An 18,844-nucleotide genomic window follows, 5' to 3' on the forward strand; every position below is an offset into this window, starting at 1 on the left:
TTTCCACTTGATCATGGTATATGATCCTTTTAATACATTGCTGTGTTCGATTTGCTGATATTTAGTTGAGGATTTTTGCATCTGTGTTCATCAGTGATATTGGCCTGTAATATTCCTTCTTTGTGCTATCCTTATCTGCTTTTGCTGTCAGGGTGATGTTGGCCTCATAGAATGAATTAGGAAGTGTTCCATCTTCTTCAACTGTTTGGAATAGTTTGAGAAGCATGGGTATTAAATCTTGTTTGAATATTTGGTACAATTCTCCAGAGAAGCCATCTGGTCCTGGACTTTTGTTTTTTGGGAGGTTTTTGATGAGCATTTTGATCTCTTTACTTGTGATTGGTCTGTTCATTTACTCTATTTCTTCTTGATTCAGTTTTGGGAGGTTGTAGGAATCTAAGAATTTATCTATTTCTTTTAGGTTATCCTGTTTGGTGGCATGTAAGTTGTTCAGTGTATTCTCTAACTGTCTTTGGATTTCTGTGGTATCTGTTGTAATTTCTCCTCTTTCATTTCTAATTTTATGTCTTTGAGCCTTTTCTCTTTTTTTCTTAGTGAGTCTGGCTAAGGGTCTGTCAATTTTGTTTCAATCTTCTCAAAGAACCAGCTCTTTGTTTCATTGATCCTTTCTACTGTTTTTTTAGTCTTTATTTCATTTATTTCTGCTCTAATTTTTATTATTTCCCTCATTCTGCTGACTTTGGACTTCATTTGTTCTTCATTTTCTGGTTCTATTAGGTGTAGTTTAAGGTTACTTATTTGGTATTTTTCTTGTTTGTTGAGGTGCGCTTGTATTGCTATGAATTTCCTTCTTAGAACTGCTTTTGCTGCATCCTGTAAGAGTTCTTTTGTTGTCTTTTCATTTTCATTTGTCTTCAGGTATTTTTTGATTTCTCCTTTGATTTGTTCATTGATCCAATGGTTCTTCAGTCACGTGTTCTTTAGTCTCCACGTATTTGTGACTTCCCCATCTTTTTTCTTGTAGTTGATTTCTAGTGTCATAGCATTGTGGTCAGAAAAGAGGCTTGATATGATTTCAATCTTAAATTTATTCAGGCTTGCCTTGTTTCACAACATATGGTCTATCTTTGAGAATGTTCCATGTGCACTTAAGAAGAACATGTATTCTGCTGTTTTAGGAGGGTATGCCCTATATATATCAATTAAGTTCATCTGATCATATGTTTCATTTAATTCCACTATTTACTTGTTGCCTTTCTCTGCATGATCTATCCATGGATGTAAGTGGGTTGTTCAGGTCCCCTGTTATTATTGTGTTGCTGTTAATTTCTCCCTTTAGGTCTATTAATAGTTGCTTTATATTCTTTTGTGCTGCTGTGTTAGGTGCATATATCTTTATAAGTGTTATGTCCTCTGGGTGGAAAGTCCCCTTTATCATTATATACTGCCCCTCTTTGTCTCTCATAGTCTTTTTTATCTTGAAGTCTGCTTTGTCTGGTATAAGTATGGCAACACCTAGTTTCTTTTATTTGCCATTTGCCTGGAGTATTGTCTCCCATCCCTTCATTCTGAGCCTGTTTGTTTTTAGAGCTGAGATGTGTTTCCTGGAGGCAGCATATTGTTGGGTCTTGTTTTCTAATCCACCCCAGCACTCTGTGTCTGTTGATTGGAGAATGCAATCAATTTACATTTAGAGTGATTATTGATACATGAGGGCTTAATCCCACCTAATCTATATTTCCATTGTTTCTCTTCCTTTGTGTTTCTGACTACCATTTCATTTTGGGGGTTTTCTGTGGAGGTTTCTCTCTCTTTTTTTTTTTAATTGATGTTTTAATGGTTTCTAAAATTGTGAAATATTGGGTTGTACATTTTTGTTTGTCGATCACCATATATATGACTCCCTTCACCCCTTGTGCCCACCCCCCACCCCCACTGCCCCTGGTAACCACAGTCCAGTTTTCTCTGTCCATGTGTTGGTTTATATTCCACATATGAGTGAGATCATACAGTGTTTGTCTTTCTCTTTCTGGCTTATTTCACTTAACATATTACGCTCCAGGCCCATCCATGTTGTTGCAAATGGGACGATTTTGTCTTTTTTTATGGCTGAGTAGTATTCCATTGTATATATATACCACATTTTCTTAATCCAATTGTCAGTCGAGGGACACTTAGGTTGCTTCCACTTCTTGGCTATGGTGAATAATGCTGCAATGAACATAGGGGTGCATAAGCCTCTTTGGATTGTTGATTTCAGGTTCGTTGGATAGATTCCCAGTAGTGGGATGGCTGGATCATAGGGCATCTCTATTTTTAATTCTTTGAGGAATCTCCATACCGTTTTCCATAGAGGTTGCACCAATTTGCATTCCCACCAGCTGTGTATGAGGGTTCCTGTTTCTCCACATCCTCTCCAACATTTGTTGTTTTTTGTCTTGGTGATTAGACAGAGTTTTTTGAAATGCCTAAAACCAGTAAGTTTCACAGTCTTTGCCAAGGGGCTTTGAGTGTGTCTTCGGGCACACCTTCAGCCCTCATCCAGGCAGTTTACAATTCCACCTTGACCTTTACTAAGTGCTTGCACAGAGCCTCCGGGCAAGCCTGAGGTGAGAGCTTAGGCCCTTTTCAGGACTTTTCCTGAGCATGCCCAAGGCCTGAGCGTGCAGGTGGCCATCTGGATTTCCAGGAGTGTGTTGGAGCTTTTCAAAGCCCCCTGTGGACATCTTGTTAACCAGCTTTTCCTTTTAAGGTTTTTAGTTAGCCTGTTGTTTGCCCAACTGTTATCTACTGCCCAACTTTTATATACAGCTTTGATGTTAAACAATTGTCTCTGATTTTTTTTTTTTTTTTTTTTTTTTTTGTGAGGGAGATCAGCCCTGAGCTAACATCTGATGCCAATCCTCCTCTTTTTTCTGAGGAAGACTGGCGCTGAGCTAACATCCGTGCTCATCTTCCTCCACTTTATATGGGACGCCGCCACAGCATGGCTCGACAAGCAGTGCGTCGGTGCATGCTGGGGATCCGAACCGGCGAACCCCGGGCTGCCGCAGCAGAGTGCGTGCACTTAACCGCCTGCGCCACTGGGCCGGCCCCTGTCTCTGATTATTTTTGACAAATACCCCCAAGGAGAAGGCTTTTTGCACTGTGTGAGCTTCAAGTCAAGTCAAAAAAAGACAGTCTTGTGAGTGTAGCCTTCCAGGAAACCACCAGATAAGTCACGTAATGACAGTTCTCTGAGAATGGGGTGTTGAAGGAATTCCATCTCTTTTCCACTCTTTCCAGTAGCTGTTAGACTGCTGGGTTACAGGCTGTGGATTTTCAAAGTTACCGCAGACCTGAAGAGGGGGAAATGAGAATAGGACAAGATAAAGCACCATAAAGTGTACTGTTCCTACCAAGATTCAGTTGTTTTTCTTGAGTAAATGCTCCCCTGATTGCTGCAAGCCTGTGGTTAATCTCCAGAATTCTAAGTTATTTTCCAGTGTCGAAGATGTTTTCCAGTGTCACTGTTTCTTTTATGAAACATAGAATTTTGAGAGGTTCTTATTCTACCATTTTCTCTGACATCTCTGTTCATTTGTTTTTAACATCAAAGTTGTTTCTTTTATTTTTTGGAATAGAAGAGATGGTATATTTGAAGAGAAGCAACACCTGATTCTGTTTCAGCTGTGTTTATGGCATTTTCTGTCTGAACATTTGGGCCTCAGTTTTTCCATATGCAGAAAAGGGGTGCAAATATGTCTCCCCATCTATTCTGTAGGGCTCTGTGAACTAAATGCTACTGTATATGTGGAGATGCTTTGGTCTCTTTGGAAGAAAAGCACTTAAATTCCTCAAGGCTTCAGGGTTGTTACTTCCAGTTCTGCTTCCCACTGTGCGTCCTTGATCAAGCCACTGAACCAATTGCTTCTGTTTCTTTTTCCACCTCTCCCCTCCCCTCTCTCTTTTCAAGGAAGAGACAATGTTCATTCTCCTGATAGACGTGCCAGTAAATTTAAATTGCTTTAAATGTATTTAAAATTATTTGAAAATGTTCAGGAAAAACTGTTGTTGTTATTTGAGGTTGACTAGAAATTATGGCTGTTTGCACATATGCAGAATATTATAATGCAATCTTGAATGTTATTATTGGAGGGTTTTTTATATTACACATATTACCAGAAATAGAGTTTTGAAACCTCTGGTAGTCCTTTGTATGCATCTCTTTCTCTCCCTCTCCCTTTTTTTTTTTTTTCCATCAGGTACCTTCCTAGCTCCATCAAATCTGAGCATCTCTGAGGAAAGTGGCTAGAACTCACAGCTTTTTTTTTTTTGCTTGTGCTAAAATATACATAACATAAAATTTACCATCTTAACCACATTTAAGTGTACAATTCAGTGGCGTTAAGTACATTCACATAGTTGTGCAATGTATGCATTTCTTTTTGAAAAATATAGATTCCATAGTTCCTTGACAATATTTGCTTTGTGAACCAACACTGTTTTTAAAATTAAAGAGTATGGACTATACCAGTTTTTTGCTCATTCATTTTGTAGGAAGCCATGAGTTTTATAAACATGGTAGCTGTTGATTTCAATGGTGATGCTTCCTTTTCCTCATTTCATTTCTGAAAACAACCTAAACAACCTAATTGTTCATACACAATACATTTAACTCACGTCTCTTTTGGTGCTGCAGGTTGCAATGCAGGCAGGGATTAACTTGGGGACAGCTGTGTCAAGAGGATTGTATCAACCAGCAACAATCTTTATGGGCCGCCAGATGTCAGCCATCTCAAGCGCTGGAGATGTTAGTACAGAGCAGAAATCTCCCCAACCCACGAAGAACTTCAGAACAATTCTTGACCCACGTTCACAGCAACAGACAGCCCAGAGCAGTGATGTGACAGACAGCTATGTAGTCTGCACTAATAGTGGCACACAGTGCTTAAATAAGTCTGACAAAATAGATGGAAGGACATCTCTTCAGATTGGTGAGAAAACGCCAGTCACAGCCAGCCCATTGTCTGAGGAGGAACAGACTCATTGCTTGGAGATAGGAAGCAACTCACGTCACGGCAAGAGTAATTTATCTGAAAGCAAAAAGTCTGCTGAACTCCATTCCCTGTTACGGGGAAGATTACGTCCAGGAAGCAGAACCACTGATTTAAAGTGTGACAGTTCCAGCAGATCAGGGGCATCAGAGGGAGAAATACTGACACGGGAACATATTGAAGTCAAGGAAGACAGTGCCAGACTACCAGTCGCTCCGATATCAGTCTCAGAATACTGTGCATCTGAAAGTAAGTGTTCTCAAGAGAAGCATTCTGCTCAGGAAGGTTTCTCAGGTGGGGTGAGAGGCTGAGATTGTTTGCTGATTTTTGTTGGTATTTAGTTTTTCTGGGTGGTAGTGGTCTTATGTAAGAACAAAGTGTACTCTCTAATTTTATCTTTTGTCAAAAAACAAAGTACAGTGGTGACTTTGCCAACAAATTCCATTCTAATGAATTCTTAAATATGTATGTGGAAATATTCTTACAAGCGAATTCTCTGATTTTTAAACTCATTGTTATATTTTTAATATATTTAATAAAATATTTTTAATGAGTTTTTAAATACTGTAATTAATCATGGATTGTTTCTACATGTTTTAACTGATGAATAATCCCATTCTGTGAGGTGGAACGTCTTACCTCGCTTCTCCCTGCACTTAGTGATCAGTAGTCTCTTCATATCCCCTCTTCCAGATCATCCTCCTCACGGGGACCCCGAGGCACAGAAGCCCTTCAGGAAAATGCAGCAACAGCAGGAAGAGGAAAGTCTGAGCAGCAGCAGTGACCTCACAGTTGCCGTAAGTGAAGATGGTCTGATTTTAGAGAGTCCAGAACCACAGCCAGATCCGAGTGACAAGATGGAGGGAGAAGATGGAATAGAGGCCTTAAAATTAATCCACTCTGAGCAAGAAAGAGGTGCCCTATCCACCGAAAAACATAATTGTATTTTGCAAACTCTAAGCTCTCCTGATTCAAAAAAGGAATCCTCCACTAACTCACCAACAAGAGAGTAAGCCATTGAATTTTTTTTTACTATTCTGTTTTTAATTATAGACGTTTTTAGAGATCATTCCACTGGGAATGTATTGTCGAACACTCAGTCATGAATGTATAAGTTCCTTACTCATAAATAATCTCTTAGCAAAGGTCTAATTTGCTTTCTTTTCTTTTTTTATAAAATAGCTTTAAAAGTCTGAATATCATTGAAATCATGGTGATTTGCAGTTTATAATTATATCCAAACAATCCCTGGTTAATTCATAAGTCATTCCCCCCACCCCTACCCTCCAGCCTTTTAAGAAAACAAATCATTTTGAAGTTGTGGTAACACAGAAGGTGACAAACGGTTAAACTTACTAGGAATTCAGCTTTAGAGGCTAGGAACTTTGTATCTAATTAATTTGCTTAATCCTAATATCCCTTGTCATGGTGTCATTTTTGTCATACGATTAAATATGAGTTAATAAGTTCTTCTAAGTGTATATCTAAGCCAGCTTTCCTTTTCTGAATGTAAATATGAGGACACTGGAATCTTTAATGTTAAATAGGAACAACATCAGTGTTATACATTTTGAGCACTTATTATAATATCCAACTCATGAAAGCTCATGTATAATTTTTTATTATTGATTGGAGGTACTAGGTGGAATTGTGTAGAAAACATGGAAACTGTTGAAAACCAATTCTGCAATGAAAAATAACTCTAATAGCATCAAATCTCTTTTAGGAGTGGAAGGAACCTACGTAACAAACTAAGGTAGATCTCACCTTTTAAAAATGAGGAAATCAAGGCTAGGGGCATAGGAATGACACGGAGGCCGTTGGGGCAGACCTTCCATACAGCCTGCCTCCCCAACCCACATGCCACCACTAGAATTTTCTGTTACACTGTGATGCCATCACTCTTTCTTTCCAACAGTCCCAGCAACAGTGAAAAGCCAAGTGGGCATCCTTGTATATGAGGGGATATGTTCTCTTTTAGAGCAGCGTTGCACCTTTAATGTATTGCCTCTTACCATTCATTATCTACTTATGGTGAAAATTTTAATTTATAGTCTGATTGACTTTAAAGTGATGTTCAAGAAATATTTATTAATAGCACATCCAAGTACAAAGTACTTGTACTGTGGATGGAAGAACCAACATGGTTCCTGTCATTGGGAAATTTGATTTATTAGAGTGGCAAGCCAAATGGATTTTTTTGTGTGTGTGTGAGGAAGATCGGCCCTGAGGTAACATCTGCCAATCCTCCTCTTTTTGCTGAGGAAGACTAGCCCTGGGCTAACATCCATGGCCATCTTCCTCCACTTTATATGGGACGCCGCCACAGCATGGCTTGACAAGTGGTGCGTCAGTGCGCGCCCGGGATCCAAACCAGCGAACCCCGGGCCGCCGCAGCGGAGCGCATGCACTTAACCGCTTGTGCCCCCGGGCTGGCCCCCCATTGGATTTTTCTAGTAAGAATACTTCTCTCGTCAAAGAGGTACAGGTATTATATACTACATCATCAGAAACTTTATTACTAGAGATAGAATGTATCTGTTTTGGGTTTCGTATTTGTAGGCTTCTTTTTATAGCAATTCATTGGACAAGTAAGTAGTTTGGTGGATTAACTGGGGGACTAGCGTACTTACCCAGGACTCAGGCTTTTTCTGAGATGAAAAAAGTTGGGTATGTGTATAGAATTAAGAATGTTCTCTCTCTCCTTCTCCTATATGACTGACTTTTTCCTATGATCTTAAAGCCAAGTTCCTCAGAATTTTGGGATATAGTTTTCCAAAATTTGTTAGAAAATATGGGCATTTGGGGAATTTTTGAATAGTTTGTCCTAATGGAATGGTCCCAGGATGAAAGGTCAGTCAGCAATGGTTGTTTTCTGTCTGTTACCAAATTTGAGCCCATTGATTTTTCTGTGGTAAAAGTACTACCCAGGGGCCGGCCCTGTGGCTTAGCGGTTAAGTGCGCGCACTCCGCTGCTGGCGGCCCAGGTTCGGATCCCAGGCGCACACTGACGCACCGCTTCTCGGGCCATGCTGAGGCCGTGTCCCACATACAGCAACTAGAAGGATTTGCATCTATGACATACAGCTATCTACTGGGGCTTTGGGGGAAAAAATAAATAAATAAATAAACAAAACAAAAAAAAAAGTACTACCCAGGAATAGGTTGAAGGTGGTTTAAATGATCCTGGTTAAACTGCTGACATCCTCACCGCTTTTGAGGCGCTGCGTTCTCTTATTTCCTCTTTAGCATGAGCTCTTCTCCTTGCTCTGAGGGTTAATTATTCATCTGAGACTATAGTGTCATATTTACAGAGCTAATACTATGACCTCAAAGGTTCATTATCTCAGTTTACTTTAGGGTCTGTTGGGGGCCTGGAGAAAAGTCACTTGAATGAATTTTAGTTAACAAAGATCGAGAGATGGGACAAAGGAAGACACATAGAAGGATCTGAACAGGAAAGCGGAACCTCTGATTTGATGAGAATGATGATAGATACTATGTTTGAGCACATCTATGTGCCAGCTGAGTTGCTGACCTTGAACATAAAACTTGGTCTTAAGCTTCCTGGCAGTGAAGGGAAAATAGATGTGCAGTATGCAGCGTAGTTTCCATCTGAGGAGAAAAGTGAAATCAAGGGTGACTTTTGGTGGTGTTTTCTCTTGTTTTTTGTTTGTTTTATTTAAAAAAACTTTTTAACAGCTTTATTGAGATATAATTCACGTACCATACAATCCACCCATTTAAAGTGTATAATTCAAGAGTTTTTGGCATATTATATTATTAATATTTAAATGCTGTGTTAAAATGTATATAACATAAAATTTTCCATTTTTAAGTGTACAATTTAGTGACGTTAATTATGTTCATGATATTGTACAACCATCACCACTACCTATTTCCAAAACTTTTTTGTCCCCCTTATATATTTGTCCTTTTGGTCTATTTCAATTCACATAACATTTTCAAGATTCATCCATGTTGTAGCAGGTATCAGAACTTCATTCCTTTTTAGGCTAAATAATATTCCAGTGTATGGATATACCACATTTTGTTTATCCATTCATCTGTTGATGGACATATGGATTGCTTCTCTGTTTAAAAGCCAAGCATCTTTGAGAAGGTTCATGACCCACCCCCATGGATATTTCCAGATAATTGAAGACCAGCTTGTGCTTCCTGCACAGTTCCTTCATTGCAAGCTATAATTCACATTTCTCACAAGGAAGCATATTAGAATGAAGCTGAGTAAAAGCAATGTTGTTAAAAAGGAGGACCTTGAATCTCATTGTTAAAGAGTAGTTTGCTGCAAACATTGGTACAAAGCTTCATGACCTAAAACACCAGACATTTATTATTTTTCAGGTGCCAGGTGGTTGGCCCAGTGTCATTTGGGGCTACAAGAATTATTTGGCCAGGTGTCCCTTATCGTCCAGTAGAGTAGTCCAACCTCAGTCACCTGGTGGTGGTAGCAGGGTTCCCAGCACAGCAAGAGGGCAAGCCCCAGTGCACAAATGCTTTAAAGTGTCTGCTTGTGTCAGGTTTGCTCATGTCCCATTGGCTAAAGAAAGTCACAGGACCCAGCCTAGAGTCAAGAGGTGAAAAAATATAATCCACCTCTTGATGGGATGAGTGGCAAAGTCACATTGCAAATGATTGCACACAGGAATGGGAAGATTACGGTTGCTTTTTGCAATCCACCACAGTACTTGAGGACAAATTCAAATGAAGATAACCTCAGTGTGAGTCAAAAGGGTCAGGAAAGGTTTTATCCCGGGGTGTTGATGCAGCATCTTGAAGGCTGTAAAGGCTTGAATAAGAAGGAGGAGGGAAAGGAGTGAATGAGGTCTGGAGGAAGAGTGCAAGAAGGAATGCAGATACAGAGAACACAAAGGGCGTGGGAGGGCAGAGCAAAGCGTGTGACTAAGGGCTCATTGAGCAGGGCTTGTTGGAGTAAAGGTTTAAAATGTTGCCTGGGTCATGTTTGAGAAAGACCTTGAATATCAGGGTAAAGAATTTAAAGTTCCTTCTCTGTGTTTTCCAGAACTATTGAAGGTTATTTTAAGAGAAGAGTGGTATGGTGAGTAACTTGATTTAGGAGAATTAATCTGACATCATTAGTTTCATCAGGATTAATTGTATACACTGGTGGGCAGAATTCTGAGATGGCCCCTGAGGTTCCTGCCCCCTGATGTACACTCTGTATAATCCCCTCACTTTGCGTGTGGGCAGGACTGTGAGTTTGAAGGATTTCCTTTCTGTGATTAGGCTATGTTACGTGACAGAGGTAAAGAATTTTGCAAACATAATGAAAGTCCCCAAATCAGTTGACTTTGAGGTAATCAAAAAGGAATTGTTCGGGGTGGGCCAGACCTAAACAGATCAACCTTTAAAAGGGACTGGGCACTTACTGAAATCAGATTCAAAGCAGCTGAGATACTCTCCTGTTCACCTGAAGAAGCAAACTTGCCATCTTATGATGAAGGCCATGTGGCAGACGATGGTATGTGCCCTGTGGGAGCTGAGGGCCTCAGTCCTATAGCCACGAGGACCTGAATTCTGCCAACAACCAGTGAACTTGGAAGAGGACCCTGAGCTTTAAATGAGATTGCCTATGAGGAGATGATAAAGATTAAATGAGATCATAAGGGTGAAGCCGTTATCCAATAGGGCTGGTCTCTTAAAAGAAGAGGAAGAGACACCAGAGCTTTCTTTCTCTGCCATGTGAGGACACAGTGAGAGGTGGCCATCTGCAAGTCTCACTAGGAACCAAATCAGCTGACACCTTGATCTTGGACTTCCCTGCCTCTAGAATTGCAAAAAATAAATTTTTGTTGTCTAAATCACCCAATTTGTGATATTTTGTTATGGCAACCTGAGCAGACTAATAAACCTGGCTAGAGGTTTATCCATTTTGTTGGGTTTTTCCCCAGAGAACCAGCTTTTTGTCTTTTGATTTTCTTTATTGTTTGCCTATTTTCAATTTCATTGGTTTCTGCTCTAAATTTTATTACTTCTTTTCTTCTGCTCACTTTGAATTTAATTTGCTCTTCTCTTTTCTAGTTTCCTAAGGTGGGAGCTTTGATTATTGACTTTTAGAGCTTTCTTCTTTTCTAATGTGTGCATTCAGTGCTATAAATTTCCCTGGAAGCACTGCTTTCACTGCATCCCACAAATTTTGATAAGTTGTATTTTCATTTTCGTTCAGTTCAAAATATTTTTAAATTTCTTCTGAGACTTCCTCTTTTACCCATGTGTTTAGGAGTGTGTTGTTTAATCTCCAAATATTTTGAGATTTCCTAGCTATATTTCTGTTATTGATCTCAGTTTAATTCTGTTGTGGTCTGAGAACATACTTTCTATGACTTCTGTTCTTGTAACTTTGTTGAGGTGTGTTTTATGGCCCAGAATGTGGTTTGTCTTAGCAAACGTTCCATGTGACCATGTGTATTTTGCTGTTGTTGGATGAAGTATCTTATAAATGTCGATTAGATCCAATTTAATGGTGCTATTCAGTTTAGCTATATCCTTGCTGCTTTTTACCTGCTGGATATGTTAGTCACCGACAGAGGTGACTAAATATTCAACTATAATAGTGGCTTTATCTATTTCTCCTTGCAGTTCTATCACTTTTTGCCTGTGTATTTCAATGCTCTGTTGTTAGGTGCATATACTTTAAGGATTTTTGTGATATTCCTAGGTGTAGATTTTTTGGGTAATTATCCTACTTGGTGTTCTCTGAGCTTCCTGGATCTGTAGTTTGGTGGTATATGTTGTTAACTTCGGAAAATTCTTAGCCATTATTACTTCAAATATTCCTTCTGCTCCTTTCTCTCTTTCTCCTCCTTCTGGTATTCCCATTACTTGTATGTTACACCCTTTGTAATTATCCTACAATTCTTGGATGTTCTGTCCCATTTTTTTTTCATTCTTCCTTCTCTTTGCATTTCAGTTTGGGAAATTTGTACTGACATATCCTCAAGCTCACTGATTCTTTCCTCAGCTATGTCCAGTCTATTGGTGAGCCCCTCATAGATGGTCTGTTTTGAGTTTGATGTTTAGTTTTTTGGTTTTGAAATTATGTAGACCATTTAAAATTAATTATTTTTTATAACCCCCTGTATTAAAGAACCAAACTGTTCTCTCTTCTAGTTATAGTACCTTAGTTGAAAATCCCATTTTGTAATTCCATTTTGAGTCAACCAAAGTTTCCTGAATACCTAGTAGGCCCAAAGCTCTGTACTGTGAGGTATGGGGTTGTAGCAATCTGAAATATGGCTGCAAATTCTTCAACACTCCTCTTATTAAAAGATGGGATCTCTCTCCCCTTCCCTTGAATATGGATGGGCTTATGACTGCTTCAACCAAATAGAGCATGGTAGAATTGATCCTCTATGACTTCCAAAGTTGAGTTATAAAAGGCCGTGCAGTTGCCACTCTTTTTGCTGGAACATGTGTTCTTGGAACCCTGAACCACCATGTAAGAAGTCTGACTATTCTGAGACTGCTGTGGTAAAGAAATTATGTGTAGGTGCTCTAGACTGTGGTCCCAGCTGTGCCCATCCTTGCAGCTATCCCCTCCAAAGTACCAGACATGTAGGCGAAGCCTTCTTGGACCCTCTACCAAGTGCATCCACCAGCTGATATCACTGAATAACCTCTCTCAATAATACCTAAAACAGAAGAATCCACTCAGCCAAGCCCTGACTGATTTTCTGATCCACAAAGTCATTAGATAGAATAAAATGGTGGTGTTTTTTTTTTTTATTATTGTTTTGTGTGTGTGTGTGTGTGTGTGTGTGTAAGGAAGATCAGCCCTGAGCTAACATCCATGCCAATCCTCCTCTTTTTGCTGAGGAAGACTGGCCCTGAGCTAACATGCATGCCCATCTTCCTCTACTTTATATGGGATGCCGCCACAGCATGGCCTGACAAGTGGTGCGTGGTGCCCACCCGGGATCCAAACCCAGGCTGCCAGCAGCGGAGAGCGCACACTTAACCACTACACCACGGGGCCGGCCCCAAAATGGTTGTTGTTTTAAGCTACAAAGCTTTGGGGTAGTTTGTTACGAGTCTATAGATAGCTAGTATAGGACTTTGTTCATTTAACATTAAATATTTACTGAGTGCCTACTCTGTCCCAGGCACTACTCTTGCTCTTATGGTATTTATGATCATGCGTGTGGAGGGGAGGAAGAAAACACAAACCAATAAACAATCTGTGTGAAAATATTATGACAAAGAACGAGCAGGTTAAGTGCATAGAGAATGCATAGATGCAATTTAGTGTAGGATACTCAGGGAAAGTCTCTGTGGTGATTTGACATTTGAGAGGAGATCTAAAGTGAGTGAGAGTAAGCCACATTAAATTGTACCCATGCCTTCTCTGTCTATTTAACCTGCTTTATTCTTTGTTACCTTAATTTTCACCCTGGTATATTTGTTTGTTTATCAATTTATGTTTCATTTCTCTCCTTCAGTGTCTTGGAGATGAGTGGGATATATCTTGAGGACGAGAATACCATGCAGCAGGAACAGCAAGTACAGAGGCCCTCTAGTGGCAGCATACGTGGTGTTTCTAGGAACAGCAAAGAAGCCAGTGCAGCTGGACCACAACAGGTGAGTGAGGAAGGTAGGAGATGGAGTGAGAGAAATATCAGTGGGCCACATCACAAAGGGTCTTGTAGGCTGTAGGAAGAACTTTGGATTGTGCTTCAAGGGAGGTGAAGAACCACTCTGGCTGCTTAATGGAAAATGAACTGTAGGGGACAGGGTGGGAGCAAGGAGACCTGTTTAGAGAATATTACAGTAATCTAGGGAGTAGGTGGTGGCGCCTTGGGCCAGGGTGGCAGCAGTGAGAAGTGTCAAATTCTGGATATACATATATTTTTTGTGTTTAAAAAAAAACACAGGGCCGGCCCCGTGGCTTAGCGGTTAAGTGCGCGCGCTCCGCTGCTGGCGGCCCAGGTTCAGATCCCGGGCGCGCACCGACGCACCGCTTCTCCGGCCATGCTGAGGCCGCGTCCCACGTACAGCAACTAGAAGGATGTGCAACTATGACATACAACTATCTACTGGGGCTTAGGGGGGGAAAAATAAATAAATAAAATAAAATAAAATAATACATAACATGAGATCTATCCTCTTAACATTTTTTAAGACTTTATTTTTTGGAACAGTTTTAGGTTCACAATAAAATTAAGAATTAGGTACAGAGATTTCCTATATACCACCTGCCCCTACACATACATAGCCTCCCCCATCATCAATATCCTACACCAGAGTGGTACATTTGTTACAACTGATGAACCTGCATTGACACATCATAATCACCCAAAGTCCACAATTTATATTACAATTCACCCTTGGTATTGTACATTCTATGAGTTTGAACAATGTATAATGACATGTATCCATCATTATAGTATCATAAAGAGTATTTTCACTGCCCTAAAAATCCTGTGTGCTCTACCTATTCATACCCCCACCCCCACCCCCTGCTAACTACTGATCCTTTTACAGTTTATAGTTTTGGCTTTTCCAGAATGTCATATTCTTGAAATCGTATAGTATGTAGCCTTTTCAGATTGGGTTCTTTCACTTAGTAATATGCCTTTGAGGTTCCTCCATGTCTTTTTGCGGCTTGATAGATCATTTCTTTTTAGTGCTGAATAATATTATGTTGTCTTGATGTACTGCAGTTTATCCATTCACCTACTGGAGGACATCTTTGTGACTTCCACATTGTTGGCAATTATGAATAAAGCTGCTGTAGACATCCATGTGCAGGTTTTTGTGTGGATGTAAGTTTTCAGTTCATTTGGGTAAATACCGAAGAGTGCAATTGCTGGATTGTTTGGTAAGACTATGTTTAGTTTTATAAGAGGCTCCCAAACTGTCTCCCAAAGTGGCTGTACCATTTTGCATTCCCATCAGCAATGAATGAGAGTTCTTGTTTCTATAATCCTTGTTAGCATTTGTTATTGTCAGTTTTTTTGGATTTTAGCCATTCTAATAGGTATGTAATGATATCTTCTTGTTTTAATTTGCTGTTCCCTAATGACATATGATGTTGAGTATCTTTTCATATGCTTATTTACCATCTGTATATCTTCTTTGGTGAGGTGTCTGTTCAGATCTTTTCCCGTTTTTTAATTGGGTTATTCGTTTTCTTATTGTTGAGTTTTAAAGAGCTCTTTGTATATTTTGGATATAAGTCCTTTATCAGATGTGTCTTTTGCAAATATTTTCTCCCAGTCTGTGGCTTGTCTTCTCATTCTCTTGATGTTATCTTTTGCAGAGCATAAGTTTTTTAATTTTAACGAAGTCTAGCTTATTAGTTATTTTGTTCGTGGATCATGTCTTTAGTGTTGTGTCTAAAAAGTCATCACCAGGGCCGGGCCCGTGGCTTAGCGGTTAAGTGCGCGCACTCCGCTACTGGCGGCCCGGGTTCAGATCCCGGGCGTGCACTGACGCACTGCTTCTCTGGCCATGCTGAGGCTGCGTCCCACATACAGCAACTAGAAGGATGTGCAACTATAACATACAACTATCTACTGGGGCTTTGGGGAAAAAAAAAAAAAAAAAGGAGGAGGATTGGCAATAGACGTTAGCGCAGAGCCGGTCGTCCTCAGCAAAAAGAGGAGGATTAGCGTGGATGTTAGCTCAGGGTTGATCTTCCTCAGAAAAAAATAAAAAATAAATAAACAAATAAAAAGTTATCACCATACCCAAAGTCATCTAGACTTTCTCCTATGTTATCTTCTAGGAGTTTTATAGTTTTATATTTTACATTTAGGTCTGTGATCCATTTTGAGTTAATTTTTGTGAAGGGTATAAGATCTGTGTCTAGATTCATTTTTGTTCATGTGGATATCCCGTTCCAGCACCATTTATTGAAAAGTTAACATTTTTACATGTACAGTACAATATTGTTAACTGTAAGCACACTGTTGTATACCATATCCCTAGAACTTTTTCATCTTGAACGACTGAAACGTCATACTCATTGAACAGTAAATCCTCATTTCCCTCTTCCCCCAGCCCCTGGCAACCGCCATTCTACTTTCTACTTCTATGAATTTGACTACTTCAGATATCTCATATAAGTGGAACCAACCAGTGTTTGTCCTTCTGTGACTGACTTATTTCGTGTAGCATGATGTCCTCAAGGTTCATCCATGTTGTAGCATCTGACAGGATTTCCTTCTTTTTATGGCTAAATAATATTCCATTGCATGTATATACTACATTTTCTTTATCCATTCATCTGTCGATGACATTTAGTTTGTTTCCCCCTCTTGGCTATAATGCTGCAGTGAATAATGCTGCAGTGAACATGGGAGTGCGGCTATGTCTCTGAGATCCTGATTTCAGTTCTTTTGGATAAATACCCAGAGTGAGATTGCTGGATCATATGGTAGTTCTATTTTTAATTTTTTGAGGAACTTCCATGCTGTTTTCCATAGCGGCTGCAACATTTTACACTCCCACTAATAGTGCACAGGGTTCCAGTTTTTCCACATCCTCAACAATACTTGTTCTTTTCTTTTCTTTCCTTTTTTTTTTAATAATGGCCATCCTAACAAGTATGAAGTGATATCTCATTGTGGTTTTGATTTGCATTTCCCCGATGATAAGTAATGTTAAGCATCTTTTCATATACCTGTTGGCCATTTATATATCGTCTTTTGAGAAATATCTATTCAAATCCTTTCTCCATTTTTTAATCAGGTTATTTGGTTTTTTGCAGTTGAGTTGTTAGAGTTCCTTTTGTATTTTGGATGTTAACCTCTTATCAGATATATGGTTTGCAGATATTTTTCCCATTCTGTAGGTTGCCTTTTCACTCTGTTGATTGTTTCCTTTGCTGTGTAGAAATTTTCTAGTTTGATGTAGGCCCACTTATCTATTTTTGCTTTTGTTGCCTGTGCTTTTGATGTCATATTTAAGAAATCATTGCTAAGACCAATGTCAGGCAGCTTTTCCCCTATGTTTTCTTCTAGGAGTTTTACAGTTTCAGGTCTTACGTTTAAGTTGATTTTTAAGTCTATTTTGAGTTGATTTTTGTGTATAGTGTAAGATAAGGGTCCAGTTTTATTCTTTTGCACGTGAATAACAGCACCATTTGTTGAAGAGACTATCTTTTCCCCATTGTGCCTCCTTGATGCCTTTGTCAAAGATCAGTTGACTATATATATGTGGATTTATTTCTGGGTTTCTATTCTGTTCCATTTGTCTGTGTGTCTGTGTTTATGCCAGTACCATACTGTTTTGATTATTGTAGCTTTGTAATATGTTTTGCAATCAGTAGATGTGACTCCTCCAGCTTTGTTCATTTTCTCCATGTTATTTTGGCTATTCAGAGTCCTTTGTGGTTCCATATGAATTTTAGGATTGGTTTTTCTATTTCTGTGAAAAATGCCATTGGGATTTTGATAGGGATTGCATTGAATGTGTAGCTCACTTTGGATAGTGTGAACATTTTAACAATATTAAATCTTCCAATCCATGAATATGAGATATCTTTCCATTTGTCTGTCTCTCCTTTAATTTCTTTCAGCTATGTTTTGTAGTTTTTAATGTACAAGTCTTTTGCCTCCTTGGTTAAATTTATTCCTAAGTATTTTATTCTTTTTGATACTATTGTAAATGGGATTGTTTTCTTTGGATTGTTATATAGAAATGCAACTGATTTTTGTATGTTGATTTTGTATCCTGCAACTTTACTGAATCATCAGAGTATAAATGCACTTTAAAGCCGTGGACCCTGAGAAGAACATTAGGCAATGAGTGTGAATAGGAAAGCAGCCCAAGGCCTGGCTCCACATTCAAGGTCAGGAAAATGAGAAGGAAACAGCAAAGGAGTTTGAGGCGAAGCTGCAGGGAAGAATCAAGAGAACCAAGAAGAAGTTGTGCTGCAGATGCCAAGTGGAGTATTTCAAGTGAGGTTTAGAAGGATTAAATAACCTTAGAGGTGCAGCTAGCGTTCGAACTGACCGCCGGATGCCAGAATTCATGCTCTTAATTTCTGTGCTCTACCATGCAAATCACAATCATAATGGTGATATACCCTTCAATAGCACCCACTCTGTGCCAGGCACTGTTCTGAAGAGCTTTGTTTATAATAATCCATTTATTCCTATCATCATTACCCTTTTACAAAGGAGAAAACTGAGACACAGAGAAGTTATGTTCAAAGTCACAAAGTGGCTCAGTGTACTTTGAGCTCGGCCGTCTGGGTCCAGAGTCTGTATTCTTAACTGATACCCTGGGCTGGTTCCCAGTAACTCTCTACTGCCTAAAAAACTGGAATATCAGAGATAATATTTCATTAGGTTGAATAAGGAAGCTCCAGAAGCAAATGAGATTATTTAATTAGGAAAAGAAAAGAAAACTAAGCGGTGGCAATTTGAGCTTTTGCTCTGTCCGTATTGATTTTTGTGCCTTCCAGCCTCAAATAAGCTGAGGAAGTGCTGTGTGCCTTTCTTCAAGCCTGAGCAAAGTACTCGCAGAGTTGCTTTGTTCCTTCCCCCCTGGAGTATGGCTGACAGCAAAACGTAATGCTGCCTTTTACACTAAATAAATGAAAGCCTTGGTTTCTCAGGGTCATAAAAATGTGATCACATGAAGTGAATCTCCTCTAGTGATTTTAATTTAGCCCCTCTTCAAAGTTAAATATGGGAAGGAGGTTCTTGCATCTGAAATTCTTGCATAAAACTGTGTTTCTTGTAGAATTTACCCGCAAGTCACTCTAAGCGGAGCTGGAAGCATGTTTATGGATTCAGTGTTCCTTCAGATGTGATGATGCCTTCAGGTGTCTGCTTCACTTGCTTTTTTTCTTCACC

General features: G+C 39.4%; 3 protein-coding genes across 3 annotated transcripts in view; 2 read left to right on the forward strand and 1 right to left on the reverse strand.

Moving 5' to 3' along the window:
* LOC131402530 (adhesion G protein-coupled receptor E4-like) overlaps window positions 1–18,844 on the reverse strand; it is a 494,190-nt gene that overhangs the window by 198,099 nt on the left and 277,247 nt on the right. The gene's annotated exons all lie outside the window — the stretch shown is intronic.
* Window positions 4,649–18,844, forward strand: part of LOC131402527 (centrosomal protein kizuna-like) — a 32,512-nt gene continuing 18,316 nt past the window's right edge. The window contains exons 1-2 of the mRNA XM_058537230.1: window positions 4,649–5,246; window positions 5,691–5,794. Coding sequence (XP_058393213.1) covers window positions 4,649–5,246; window positions 5,691–5,794 — 702 coding nt within the window. The remainder of the gene's footprint in view (window positions 5,247–5,690; window positions 5,795–18,844) is intronic.
* Window positions 5,944–18,844, forward strand: part of LOC131402526 (centrosomal protein kizuna-like) — a 283,064-nt gene continuing 270,163 nt past the window's right edge. Inside the window, 1 exon segment of the mRNA XM_058537229.1 lies at window positions 5,944–6,006. The gene's annotated coding sequence lies outside the window, so the exon portion shown is untranslated.

The sequence above is a fragment of the Diceros bicornis genome, unplaced genomic scaffold (genome assembly GCF_020826845.1).
Source record: "Diceros bicornis minor isolate mBicDic1 unplaced genomic scaffold, mDicBic1.mat.cur scaffold_124_ctg1, whole genome shotgun sequence".
Taxonomy (NCBI): Eukaryota; Metazoa; Chordata; class Mammalia; order Perissodactyla; family Rhinocerotidae; genus Diceros; species Diceros bicornis.